Here is a 14966-nt window from a genome sequence, read left to right on the forward strand (position 1 = left end):
GCCCTCGCGGGGTCCGGGCAGCGACCCCCGCTCCGGAAAGGAAACGCGAGATGAACCCGCTGGGGCGGCACCGCCCCGCGAAGGTGGCTGGGACCCCCCAGGGGCACAACCCCCCGCTCCCGGCACCGCGGAACCGAGGACATCCTCTCTGCGCGGAGGCACCGAGAAAAAGAAAGACATTGCTTTTACGTGGTTCCTTAGCTGTTCTCCCTTAACACAGCAACTCGGTCTGCTTTGGAACATCTTTGGCAATCGGGGCAAAAGCTTTGAGGTGCATAGGGAACACGAGAAGGAAGGAAATCTCAAAGCTGAGGAGCGTTTGAAGCGGGCATCACAGGAGAACGCTGCACCGTCTGCTAGCCACGTGCTTGCCTAGTCGGCTGTAGTTAAGTGATAAAGAACAAAGCTCATACCTTATGTTCCAAAGGGGGAATCCCAGGCTTAAATACTGGAAAAATACCACCCGCATTTATAAACACAGCTAAATAGTTTCTTTCACAGTTTCATCACCAGTGCCTGAAGACATCATGAAGTCAGTTCATCAGCTCAAACCTCAAGTCTTAGAGGCAACCCACCACAAAAATGTAACTGTGTTTTGTACACGCAAAAGGTAGCCCTCATGAAACACACAGGCAGGATGTGGTCTCTCCACACTAGGAGTATCTTAATTAAGGCCAAAGTAATCTTCATTTGCCAGGTATATTCTAACTCCTTGAAAAGCCAGCACTGTAGGTGGGGATGACCGTATGCACGTGTCTCCGTACAGCCCTACCAACTGCCCTGTAATTGAACCTTTCACCATCTTTTCCAGGAGGGAACTTCCAAGGCAGAGCATTACCTCCTTCCTTTGCATTACCTCAGTGAATGTACTACATGTGTGGGAATTCCTACAGCTTCAGCACTACATGGATTCTGCTGCCAGTGAGGTCAAGGAGCTGCAGATAAGGAAGCTATGTTTAGCACTTCTGAAAATCCCTCAGAATGATATCTGCTATATTGTACCACCAGCAAATTTTAGTGTGTTCTCTGCCTCTCTGAGGCAGCCAGTGCCGAGGGTGCCTCTGCAGGTGCTTGATCTCAGCTCAGAGCAAGCAAGTCACATTTATCCTTTCTAAGTTAAATGAGTTTCATACAAATAACATATTTAACAACCACACATCAGCTATAAACATCAGCCACCCTTGCATCCTCATTGCAATTCCACTCAGAGCAGATGTGTCAAGCTCAGTCCCAAGGAGGGAACTGGAGCTTCAGCTGTTCTTTAGCAGGCCCCAGCAGCTGCTAGGGCAATGTGATCTACTCAAGCTAAATATGCCAAGTGTCCAAGTAAGGATGTTGCTCCCTATGCATTGTCTTCCCCAAATTATCCATTTACTCCTCTGGCTTAAGTTGTCAGTATACAGAATAGGAGATCCGTAGGCCATAGTCATGTTATGCTTCAATCGCTACTCTCTCTCCTGTTTTGCAACCCCTTTGAACAGATTTCCAGCTGTGCCAATCTCTATTCTTAACAGGATGCCATCCCATAGCAGAGCCAGAGGTGCACTGTTCACCTCTACTATGAAAGTTCTGCGTGGACACGCAATTAAAAGCGTTCTCCCAACTCTTACTTTTGCTCCCTCACAAACATTTAGCTTCTAAGTTTTTCACCTGAAGTAGCTGAGGTACTTGATAGTCTCTTTAAGGGAGTCGGGTAACTTCAAAATGCAAAAATCTTATCTGACAGACAGACGTTGAGGCTAGATTTCCAAATTAACTCAGTACTTTGTTAAGAGCAGCTATAATGAAGTACTTGGTTACCAAAGGCCTTAGCAGAACATCAGTGCCCAAGCCTACTGGAGAGGCTTTAAGTGGAAGGATATTATACAAATGTACATTTCTTAGGTGATCTGTTCCCTGTGAACACTCATGCAAATTTAATCCCCACTGCCCTTCCCTCCTCTCCCAGGAAGCTAAGGACACCAATTGCAAGTTTACACAGTCAGCATGCAACATGTCTATAATTCACATCCTCATGCTTCAAAGACGAATCTGCATACATGCTCCTCTCTAGAGACCCTCTCAAATCACAATCAGACAAAAACACCTTCTTTACTACTGGTGTGTTCTGATGGCACCCACAGTTATTTCCATCTGTTATGAAAAGAAAAAAAAAAAAAAAACAAAACACACACAGACAAAACAAACAGAGCAATTTGTAAAGTAATAAATTTATTTTTTCTTTACATCAATCTTTATGAAAATAACATCATTTATATTTTGTGATTCAAATTTCTTGTACCGCATATTGCTATTTTCTAACATAGCACTTAGGGGAACATCAACTTATGGCTACACAATTTCATGAACTTGATTCATTTTCCATTTTTCAGTTAAGCACGACTGAACATACAACTGTGTCCAATTTAAGACCATTTATTCATTCCTGATGCCCTAAGGAAAAAAAAAAAACCTTTCCCATGTTTACAAAGACTGAGGGGGAGAATCTCTCACAGAAGACACCTAAAGGTCAACAAAAAATCCTTTATATTAGTTATGTAGCTGGTAAAAAAAATAACACCAATTAACCTGATAACACTGAATGATAACACTACCTGCACACATGTACAGGTAAAGCTGAAATACTGTACTTTTAATAGCTAGATGTGTAATGCACCAGTTTTTTTGCCTATTTGACAGGAGAAAACAGAAGGTTTTGAAGAAGTAACTGGAAGAAGTTTCACTGGAAAGCCATGCACAAACATATGAAGACTGAGGAATATTCTGCAAGATTCAACTTAGCACTTTGGTTTACATCACATATAGTGGGAACCATGTGTAAGGAGCTTTTTGCACATGCATGCATGACCTTGAAGTTAAAAAAAAATAATCTTAGCAGTCTTTATTTGCATTAGCATGTCAATTTCCTACTAAGTGGCCGGCAGGAATGTTAAATCTGCATGTACTGTTTCAGAAGTCTCCCTCTAAATAGGAACAGTTGGCATCTAAGCAGTTCGGCCTTTGCGGGCCAAGACACACTGTATTCTGGCTTGGTTTCAGCAGGTTTAAATACCACCTGTGTATCTGGCATCTCCCTAACTAGTTACTACTCTTCAAAGTTACCAGATTGAGCAGCACTAGAAAACTAACGAGTCAACCAAAGACATTTGCAAAAGGAAGGAAAACTTCCTCTGATGCTGTTTCCTGCTATATACATCTCATTTTTGTTCTATGCAGACTCCTAGTGGTCAGAGGTTAGATGCCTCTGCAACTTTTTGACCTTTTAACTAAGGCATCAGTAACAATGCTTAACAAAATTAAGCCAACAGCTCGCTGGGAACTTGAGAATAACAGCATCAACTCACTTCATATTTGCAAGCTAACAAAATAGTCAGTGACAATGTGATTTCCATAAGTTTCCTAACATTCATCTGTTCCCTTCACACAGAGACGTAAGACACACAGCTACTAAGTTTGGCTGTACAACTGGGTAACAACTTATACAATGCAACACAGTAACACACATGCAGGAATTAACCATCAGCACTGCAAAAAAGAAATGGTCCTGTAACACTGCAGGTCATGTGTTGTCAGGTAGAGAACTTCCCCAACAGCTGTCCTAAGGGTAGTTTTATCTTTACAACCTAAAGACTTCATTGAAATCCATCTGAAAACATCTCCTGAAGTCATAGCACTAGTTCTTAGTGAAGACTTAAAACCCAGGAATAACAGACTTGTAGGAACAGGGTGGGTACATTCTGAATTCTTCACCTTAAGATTTCAACTGTTGCCACTGGAAGGAAGATCTTCAGCTTACAAAGATTTCATTTAACCCTCGAAAACAAGACTAAAACAAACATCAAAAAGAAAGTAAACATTACAGATTGATTTAGAGACCAGCTCTTTCAAGACAGCGTAATTAGAGAATTAGAAAACTTGGTCCCATTTTTATATTCAAACACTGACTGTAAGCAAGAAAAAGAGTACAGTACATGCAATAATACGAAAACCCTGCTTAATAAACTCAAGTGCACAACCAAGAGTAACTAGGGATTAAAAAAAAAAAACATAACAACCGCATACAATAGACATGGTAGGGGACATCTTAGAAGACAAATAAAATACAAATCAAGATGATTGCACCACATGTCCCTCATTCACAAGGATTTGTTGGCTAATTAAAAATTGTATATCATAAGAAGAAGCATACATTTTCTATCAAAAAGTAGTCCTGTAAGTTACAACGTTCACCACTAATTATTTCCCTTCTAGATAAATTGGCAATACATTTATTTATAGAAGGCTACAAATACATTCTACAGAACAGAAAAAAGTGCTGTGAAACAGAAACACGATTTCCTCCTGCACACACTTAAGTGTTCTAAAATATTTACATGAGTGTACCCAATTAAGAAGTCCTACTTGTTTACAAAGAAAAAAAACGAACAAAAAACCAAAAGAAAACACACGAAGTAGAAGCTTGGTGCACTTGACTGTTCCCGACCAACAGTTTTGTTTTCTGCCAATTAACCACTTCCCCAGAGGTGAGTGATTTGCTGCCTTACATTTAAATGCTAGTTTTATTATGACACATTCAGATAAAACATATAAGTCCATCCAGCACTCTGAAGATCCAATAGCTCAAGAACACTGCAAGTGTCCAGAGAGTAGCCAATAAGAAAGAAGTCTTCCTCATCCTCAGAACCATTTGAGCATTGCTAGTCACCAAATGAGAAAGCATGGCCTCCTGTCTTACTTCCATAGTCAGAAACACTACAGCTAAACACCCTGACAAGCTCTGTTCTTCTTCCATAATACCTAGTTGTGGCTTTTTTGAGACATTGCAATCAAAGAAGGGAACAGAAACAAAATTGACTGAACAGAATTTGTTCTATGAAATCCTTTGCATTAACAAAAATCTTTATCAACACAGCTGCCTAGAAAAGCATAAATGATGTTTGATACTACTGTTTCAGTATACACTGAACATTCAGTGACAAACAGGCACGTATTTTACCTTTACTTTAAGTACATATATTCAAGTGCTCTGATGATCCACTTCATGTCACTGCAAGAAATGACAAAGGAATGTAAAAGTTCTTCCACGCTTTTCTAGTTTGTGACCTCAATAAAGGATTGTTTATTCAAAGACAACATGATGAAAGCCATGTATTGAACCAACCTGAAACTAAAAAACGTCTTCCCACACTGAACCTGTGCTACAAAAAAAAATATGATTAGATAAAAAAAAAAAAAAACACACCACAGAATGGCAATGAACATAGTAAGCAGGGCGATGAGTTTTCTTACATACAGTTTTCTTCACATACAGGCACTACAAGTGCACTGGAAGAAAACTGGCAATTCAGCTGATTGACTAAATCGAAACAGATATAATGGGCTCTACATACAATTCCATGAACATAAATGTAAACAGAGTGTTTGGCCTCCACACAAAGCGGTATTTCTGAAAGTGCTGGAGTTTGGAAATCTGTCCTGCACATTTCCAAAAGCAACTGGTTTACATTCTGTTTGACAGGATTAATAAAGCGTTTGGAGGTTAACTCACTTTGGTCATGATCCCAAAGAGAAGTTTATGTGGAGTAGTTTCAGCTATCCTCCTCATCATCACTAATAAGGTCTCTTTTTTCTACACACGTCTCTCGCTCACGCAGGAAATCCTCACGAATGGCTTCGAGTTCAGTGAGCTCGAGACGTACTTTCTCCAGGTGATAGGTCCTTCGGTTCCTGATCTGACGTAATGGAAAAGGATTCAGGTCTCCAAAAGCAATACCAGTCAGTTTCCTGGAAGATTACACAACATTAGAAGGCAATCATTCCTATCTGGTGGTGTTTGTAAAATCAGTTTAGAACTTCACCTACATTGATATTTAGCATATGGCTGATATCTCTGGTCTCCCCTGCATACCTGGCAGGTTTCAGATGTTATCAGTATTGCAAGGAAATAATATAAAACACTCAGTTTTATATTTTTTTCAAGTGAGGAGTGCTATCAAACACTCAGCAGGTTGCAAAGCCACCTGCAAACTCTATGCAATGCTATAGTGATTACAGCCTTGGGAAGACCGAGCAGGAGATGTAAGCCGGGCTAATCAGAGCTTCACTGGCTAGACTGAATACTTGGTACATCCAGTTACCCAGTTACAGACTGGACAACGTTCTCCACAGAACTGACTGAAGCTCATTCAATCCCAGGACAGCCATTCTCAAGTTAATCCAGATAATGAAGTGGTGCCAGAGGCCAGATAAAGCCTGGGATAACACAAAAATAAAACCAAGGATAATACAAAACATGTATAAGCCAAATTTTATGATACAGTGATGAAGCTCTGGTATTCTACTGGCTGGAGCACAGAAATCTCTGAGCTTGTCACATCACATAGCAGAGCACCATAAGAGTATCCATCACCCTTCCAGAATCATGCTGCATTGTGCTACCATTCAGTCACAGCAAAACTACTAACAATCAGCCCAAAGACAGAGTTAACTACATCATCACTGTTCATCTTTACCTAAAAAATATCTCATTAATTACTATAGGAAAAAGGGGCACTTGAATTTAACTTGTCCTAGTTTAACTACCAGATGTTCCTAACTATTAAGAAAGTGTATTTGGACTGTTTATTTAAGGCTAAGCACTCCCTAGGTTTGTATTTTTGAGTGAACAAGAACTATTTCCTGCTATTTATAAACAGAATGTATTCCAAAAGCTTCTCTACCTGTGCACAAGATAACATGGAACACAACTTTTACCTGTAAGAAAACTGAAATGTGACGTCCTATAACCCAGAGTACAATTATGCACATTTATAGAGACTTTTCATCACCAGAGTTAAACTTAGAAATTTTGTGCAAAATGATTTTATAACCCATTGAAAACGTCCATGAATTCTACAAAAATAATCTTTCAGAATTTTTCCTCTACAAGATGACTATTTGTCCCTATCAGGGACAACATCATTCTACATCCTTTTGTATTGTTTAAAATTTTGATGCTGTAAAACTTGTACAGAAATGGTAGAAAAAGAAGCCACGTGTTTTGAACTGTGCCTTATCAGTTCTAGCAGGCAAACTCACGTGCCCTAGGTGGCACTACATCACTCCTTTCAACTCTGACCTCTGAAATCCTAGGAAACCACATTTACAGACCAACACAGAGTACATCTGTGTTGTAAATATCTGTGAGGCAATGAATTCTGTCCTTGCTTGAACTCAGCATCTGCCCAAGACACCCGAGGAATTAATTTTATTAGTACCAAAATGAGATTTCTTCCAGCCGTATTAGAAATCTTTTTAAAAGAGTTTATTTCAGCATCAGAAATTTTGGACATGAGAACCAAGACATCATTGCTGTTACATAATCAGAAAAGGAAGGGAAAGCCAAATTTGCAGCTCCAATTAAATATCAACATTTTGTTCCAATTAGGCAAGAGCAAAGATTAAAATTTACTTGTTCCTTTTTCTCCCTCCCCTTTTCTTTTACAGTAGGCAGCTTCTGGTAATACTGCTTTGGTACTACTGGTACTACACAGTACACATTTTATTTTAAGCTACAAAGTAGCATATTTGTCAATTATAAAATATTTACAAGTTTTAGTTACTGTTTTCTGTTAAAAATACGCACACCCTCTTCCCAAAATGAAATAAATACTTCCGTGTTACTTACAGTTTTGGAATCAGAGTCACTATTTATTTTGGTCACAAACAGATGAGAACAACTGCCCAGCATTTTCCAAATCAAAGTGGGAAATGCTAAAATGCAAAGCACCACGCAACACCCCCTCAAGAGTTTTTGGAGAGGTTTCAAAACCAGCAGTGGAAGTAACTTCAGCTATCAAGACTTTTACTACCTAAATTACTTGCAGAACATTCTCCTTGTATCAGTCCCAGCAATCCTTTTTAAACACAGGGTAAGATTATTCAGTTTTAACTTCTCTCCAGTCAAAACTGAAACACAGGCAGTGAAAACAATAAATAGCTCTTGCAGTAGAAGTCAAAATGTAAGTCTAAATTCATATGGAATTTATTATAGTAAACCCAAACACCTCAGGTTCTAGTATATGTTTTTAAAAAAAAAAAATGAAAATTAGTGAGTTTCAGTATCTGTGCAAGGCATGCTTTCAGACATTAAACGAAGCCAAATATGACTTTTCTTTCTAAGATTAATCTGCTGCTTTAGTTTTGTAACCAGGAACCTAAAAACATCAGACCCTTATTTACAAACTGTAATTCCTATGCAAGGACTACAGAGCAGAAGAGTATCTAACGTGTTCATTCTCTGCACTGAAGTAATTCTTAAAATCAGCTGGAGTTCTATGACATTAGTCCATGCATTAATGATGCATAAGAGATCTAAATCTAGTGGGTAGATAGGACACATTTTTAGTACTTGAGCCAGGACGCATCTTTATTTAGCATAAAACATTTCACAACATAAGCTATATCTGTGATGCAGGGTGAGAGTTCACCTATGATTGAAATTCTTAAGTGTTGATATCATGATATAACTGCTGAACAAGACCAACCTGGCAAAGTAATCTCTATCATACCTAGAAATTTACAACAATGCATTCATTTCTTGTGATCTTGCCTCTGCTAGATAAAAGTAGTCATGAGAAATCTTAGTAGCCTCTATTTGCTTTATATCTAAATTAAGATCTAGAGAAAACTAAAAGAACTCAAAAAAGAAACAAAAAGAAAACACCCAAAAGATTTCTTCCACACTCCACTGCAAGTTTTTCAATTACACACAGGTTTGAGTTACCCACCTAGCATCAAGTATAGTGCGTGTGAAATATCGAAGGTACTTGAAAATGGACATTGAATCTTGCAGTTTTAAGATCTCCTCTTCTTTGTATTTAAAAAGTGCCAAGGCAAATCGGAATATAACCTGAGAAAAACACATACAATGTTTGGCTTCTTATAAGAACAGAACGCACCGATTCTCATTATCTTCTATTATAAACTCAAAGGAAAAGTACTACTCCTCCTACAGGCTGCAGCTGAACTCTCTAACCACACCTCTGTCTTCCCTGTCGCTCCCTGATGCATCCCCCATTTCCAGCAGCTGCCAAAACACTTCTGTTGGGGCCAGTAAGCTAGACAAGGTGTTCTGCAGTTCTATCCAGGAAACAATACTGCATTTATAGCATACATATTCAGGGAAGTTTGGAGTTCCTAATTCACTTGTAGAACAAAGACTGCTGGGCCTGTCTAAACGCATTTATGAAGTTACTTCACAACTAAAATTAAGTTTTGCTCTTTAAACAGGTGGTTTTCCAGTGCCTTGAATTTTCCCAGCCTGTTGGGGAAGTGATGCCGAAGCAATTTCTGATGCCAGTTTGTCAATCACCTTTGGCATGAGCTAGAAGAAGAATCATTTCCCTTCATTCTGAAAAGGCTCTGTTAAGTTCTGAACTTCATCAGTTTGCAACTAGCTACCTTCACAAAATACCATGAAGCTTAAAACTGATTTGAATGAACACACAAGCAAAATACAACTGCATGTTAGAATGCTCACGTGCTGCCAACAAGAAATCTAGCTAATGCATAGGGTTTTGTCTACTGATTTTACAACTCTCCTGTTGTTTCTGCCTACAACATCTGCTTTAGTGTTATTATTGTGTTTGAATCCATTTTTTTTCCTGCACAGAAAAAAAACCACTGCAATTCGACAAGTATGAAACCCATGAAAAATTTCACCCCACCACTTAATTTACAAAAGAGGAGCCCAGATAGTCATCGTTTGTCAGCTGTGCTTTAGATGTCTGCCAAAATAAAAGAAATAGTTGCTGCAGAGACGAGCTAAATATTAGCACTTGGTTATAAATAACTTCATATCTTTTCAATACTTGTAACTTCTGTCTCCTTCACTTAGACCTTCTTCTTTGTAAGAGAAGCTCTCATTTTGATATAATTACATAAAACTGACAGCTACACACAGAAGTAAACAGAACTGTCTATAGCTTTATTTTTCAAAGGTAAAAAAAAGGTGGGTGGTGAAAGAAAAATACTTGGCATTCAGAATTCTTCAATCTAACTTAAGTTTTTAACTTGCAGAACTCAAATAACATGGAAAATGTTTGGATTGTTTTTTTATGCACATTTCCTCCCTTTTTTTTCCTACTAGTGAATTTAACTGACAGGATTCTTGTGAAACAACCCTCTTCCATCCTGTACTCAGTAACACCACAGTATACTGTTACTAGGCAACACGTGAAAAAAAAAATCTTAGCTCATGCAGTTCACCTTTGGTCCCTCATATAGGAAGGAGTCCCAGATTTTAAAAAGGATGTCGCTGACCACACTGTCCACAAATACCACAAGAAACCAGTTGAAAGTTATAAGAGTATAATCAACTTTGTATTGTTCAAAATGAGCATGCAGTCGTGGAAGCTTCTCACTCATTAAATCCTTGAATACTCGTTGATCAACCTAAAGAGATGACAAATATAACATTATTGCTCCTAATTTTCCAACACACGTGTAATTCAAAGTAGAGCAGTTACCAATCTGCAAATGCAAATTTTTCAAGATCTAACCAGGAACCCCAGGACCATCTAGTTAGCACTTGTAAGCTAGGTCCACCCAAAGCATACACGGCTGTCCCAGTGCACACCGCCTGTGCTGACACCACCGTCTGCCTCTCTGTCCACCCGGGGCCCTCAACGGGCTCCGCGCACACAGGTTGTGCTCCCACTAGTGCAGTCCTGGCGCAGGAACACCGGAGCAGAGAACAAGCTGGGGAAAGACTTGAGAGGGAGGAGGCAGAACATAACAGAGCATCCCCTGGGAGCAGGAGTGCTACAGCACATACTGCTCACAGTACCGCAAAATGCATTTTCATTCCTACTCTCCCAGAAAACCCATAACCATCCCATCCCATTCTCTTCCCCTCTTCTCCCCGGTTTTGAGGAAACAGATGATAAATGAGCTCAGTCAATGTTGTGAAGGCAATAATCAGATGAAGGTGTAAGAACTGGAGCTCCAAGCACTCCACTGAACAGTTATTTCAGTGTTAAGAGTCCTTGTCCAAACGAGGGCCCTGGTGCCCAGAACTCACCTCCATTAACCCAACACATTCCCCAAAAGGGCCTATCAGTTCTAGAGGAAAGTTTCTGACTGGCTACAGTTTACAGGACCAGGCTTTATTTTGGCAGAGCACATACCTGAGATCCCAGCAGTGTCTTAGTGTAATAATCACGAGGCATGAAAACTTCAACTATTGTTACTAGGCACCAAAAAGCATCTTCCTGTTCCAAGTACAGAAGTGCAATTGCTACCAACCTGAAAAAACAGTGTTTATTTGGAGAAACTTTATTGTAGTATCAAAAAAAATGGATTAAGAACAGTTAAAATAAAGCCTTGGTTTAAATTCTGCAAAGGTAAATGTGTTAACAGGAGAGCACTAAACAGCACAACCATTAATGAAGCTTAAAATGAGGCAGCAAAGTGCCTTCTCAATCACACCAAGTATTTTTATTCGGTTAAATCAGAAAATACATAAAGGCAAAATCAAAGTGATTTGCTAGAAGCCATTCTTCCATAAACTAAGGCAAAATAAGTAGAAGCTTCCAAGTCCTAAATACACTACTCTGATTTGCAAACTTTTGTCTTTCATTATTGAAATATTGAACAGATGGTTCTTGCATTTCACACAACATTGTTGTAAGCTGACTCTATGTCCACTAAGATAAATAAAAGTAACACTTTTACCTTTATGTGTTAAGGAAAGGAAAATTTTTTAAAGACTAAGCTTGTTCTAAGAATTTCTTAATATTAAAAAACAAATAATATATTAAGCAGCAGCATCCCTGGTGTTCCTATTTCCAATGAGTATGACGACAGGAAAAAAAAGAAACAGAATAACCTCATGCTACTGATAGTTGTTTGATTATGAAACGTTAACCTCCAATATACTTCTGTAAGTAAACTTGTTTTATTTATGTGCCCAAGAGGACGTGTAACAACATGAACTGCTTCTGATGTTGCACAGCTTAATAAGGTGTGAGCACACTTTAAACTTAAGAGGACTAAAAGCACAGAATAAACATCTAATTTGTTTTTAACTTCTGCAAGTATACCCAAATAAAGCATGATTTACAGTAAAACCAGAAACGTCTCAGGAGAAAATAATGTTGCACAGAAAGTTCAAAGTTAGCAAAAGCTTTCCTAACACCTTCTAGTCACCAGAGACATGTTGCTCTAAGAGTGCAGCAGTTGTGTTCTTCAGACACATCTTGTGACATGGCAGCAACAACAATAATACTAAAAATGTATGATTTGCTTACAGAACATAACCATTAGTGATGAACACTCAGAAAAATTCTTCTTATCCCTACATTACTTGCTACCTCTACTACTGCTACCACCACCACCTCACTACCTCTACTACATTATTCACTGCCTCTATTCCACTACTACTTCAGTGCAGTTTCAAGTGATCAAGCTGCTCAAGTTCAAAAGTCTCTTAACCTATTCAAGTACATAAATTAGTGCGCAAACTGGCATCTACAGTATTATATCATGGGCACAAGGAGGGTGTTAGACTAACACAACTGCTTCAAGTAACACCTACCTTTACTACAGATCACAAGGTACCAAAACTATTTCAGCAAACATTAGTTGCCATGACTTGTAATTTTTCTTAGCACTGTTAGCATCAGAATCATCCTTAAATTGAATACTGCAATTCTGATAGAAGACCTCCCAAGGGAAATGCTGAAATTTGTTGCCTTACCAGTACAAAAAAAGCAGCTTTCAAGGATTTATTTCTAGTTGTTTAAAAAACAAAAAAAAAAACAAACAAACAAAAAAAAACCACAAAAGCAAAAAGATCTCCTACAATTGAAATGAAGACAATGTAAAACTACATTTAAGTGGCCCACCTCTTATCTGAGTTAATTCCAGTTCCAGTTCTTATGCCAAGCTGATTTTACAAGTTCTGTGATCCAGGTCTTCTGATTTTATTTATTTATTTTTTTTTAAAAACGTGATAGCTATTTGTTTATTCAAACATTATAAATGACAAAGACATTACACAAGGCAATTTGCTGTCCAAAAGCATGTTGCTACACGTGATTTAAAAGGCTCATTAAGCAATTCAGGGCATAGTTATAACTTAAGGTTTGCCAAATCTTACCTGTTGAGCCCTTGGCAATACCCTATATCAGGATTTCTCCATGAAAATGCCAGCAGCACATTTCGTAGCTTCTGGATCCCTTCAGATGTCGGGGAAGAATAATGTTTGTTGTTTGGCAAAGTTCTCAAGAGATCCAACTCAATTTGTTTAGATGCAGGATTTTGTTTCTCCAGAGCATTTTGAAGCAAGGTTTGGAAGTACCCAGGAACAGTGCTGTCCTTGAACTTTTTAACATGGAGATTGACACACCATTTCCACATCTTGGAACGGTGTTCATGTGGAATTCCAGATCTAATAAGATTCTTTAGTTCCACACAGCGCATCATCTCTCTGTTCATCATGCTTGCAAGATAGTTCTCCCATTTTACTCCTGTGGAAATCTCTCGATTTTCACTGAGAGAAAGTGACCTGAGGTCCAAAGCTCGTGATTTTGCTACTAGTTTCTCCTCCTCATCATCCTCTGGGACTGTCTGAAAACCATAGATATCATATTCACTGAAACAGAGAGGGGGAAAAAAAAAAAAAGAAAAAGTCTTTTAAAAATGTGTTCAGTAGCCCTGAAACTCTCCAGTTCCCATCATTTACTTCAAATATCTCAAACCACTCCCCATAGTGCTCAAGTTTATAAAAATTATTTAAATGCTTTTCTAAAGTATATCCTTTATCTAATAATTATTTTTGTAATCTCATATATAAAAAAAACTTTGTGCCTATATTCCAATATATATTACTATACAAATCAGGCAATTTACTTAAGAATATGGTCAAGTTCAAATGAACTCATCTTCTTGGCAGCTCTCATTCAGGAACTGTACAGCAACATTAGTGTCTTAATTTTATACTGTATCTCAAATAAAATAATAAATTTATACAGCCAAAAGGAGTTAATGATGACACTTATTCATGAAAGGATATACATCAAACCCTTTAAATCCTGCAAATATAACCCCCACTGTCTTGTTTCCCAGTGTTAGGACCAAGATACACATATATCTATTTTAATAGGACCAAATTACCTGACCAGGTGTGGTTTGAAAAATGCCTGTTCTGGTTGTTCACTGCTTTCTGCTTTCAAGGCATCTTCCAGTAACTGTGTGATGACCTCTCGAGCAGGACTCTGCTCCTCAGAACAAACAGGAGTTTTCATTTCTTGAAGCAAGATCAAGTACTTACTTTCTATTTGACAGAGTTTGGCTTCCAAGCTAGTATACTGAAGAAAACAATATATAACATTCTAAGTCTGCAGAAACTCATTTTGTACTACAGTTCTGTTAAAATCTGGTTCGATATTATTCTGTTAGTTTATATTGCTAGGAACCTGTAAGTCAGGAACAGGCAGCTTTAATTTCCCATTTTTATAGCACCAGAAAATATAAAGCAACCCTTATGTGTGAAAAACAGAAATGATATATGCATTTTATTACAACACTAAAATTCTGTGTATAAAGTACTCGGGAAAGAAACCTCAGATACTTGTGGCTGTTTACAAATAGGTTTTAGAGCAGAATAGTAGACCAGAGATTTTCCGTCGCATGTATTTTTACATGTGGAAGATATGAGCAAGCTTTAATTATCATTAAACTGCATGAAGTATACAACTCAATCATTTTATGCTTTTAAGGTAACTTCTTTAGTCTATGCATGTTTGAACATAAAGAACTCAAATGGCCTTTTAAATATACTGGTTAGGTAATAGCAGGTATGAGTTAAAAACACAGACCTCCATGCCAAATCTAAAGCATTTAGACATGGCTGCTCTGTGCATCATTTCCAGAAAAAAAAAAAAAAAAAAAAAAAACGAAAAACCCCCACAACACACACCAAC

The 14966-nt window shown here is 38.2% G+C and overlaps 1 protein-coding gene across 1 annotated transcript in view; it reads right to left on the reverse strand.

Annotated features, from left to right (window-relative positions):
• Window positions 1-5558: 5558 nt before the first annotated feature.
• The window catches only part of TBC1D2B (TBC1 domain family, member 2B), a 22090-nt gene continuing 12682 nt past the window's right edge, over window positions 5559-14966 (reverse strand). Inside the window, exons 7-12 of the mRNA XM_008936915.1 lie at window positions 14158-14351; window positions 13142-13636; window positions 11169-11286; window positions 10249-10434; window positions 8769-8890; window positions 5559-5784 (exon numbers count right to left, since the gene is read on the reverse strand). Of these exons, the coding sequence (XP_008935163.1) occupies window positions 5589-5784; window positions 8769-8890; window positions 10249-10434; window positions 11169-11286; window positions 13142-13636; window positions 14158-14351 (1311 nt within the window). The 3' untranslated portion in view covers window positions 5559-5588. The remainder of the gene's footprint in view (window positions 5785-8768; window positions 8891-10248; window positions 10435-11168; window positions 11287-13141; window positions 13637-14157; window positions 14352-14966) is intronic.

Source organism: Merops nubicus, unplaced genomic scaffold, assembly GCF_000691845.1.
Source record: "Merops nubicus isolate BGI_N331 unplaced genomic scaffold, ASM69184v1 scaffold4763, whole genome shotgun sequence".
Classification (NCBI taxonomy): Eukaryota; Metazoa; Chordata; class Aves; order Coraciiformes; family Meropidae; genus Merops; species Merops nubicus.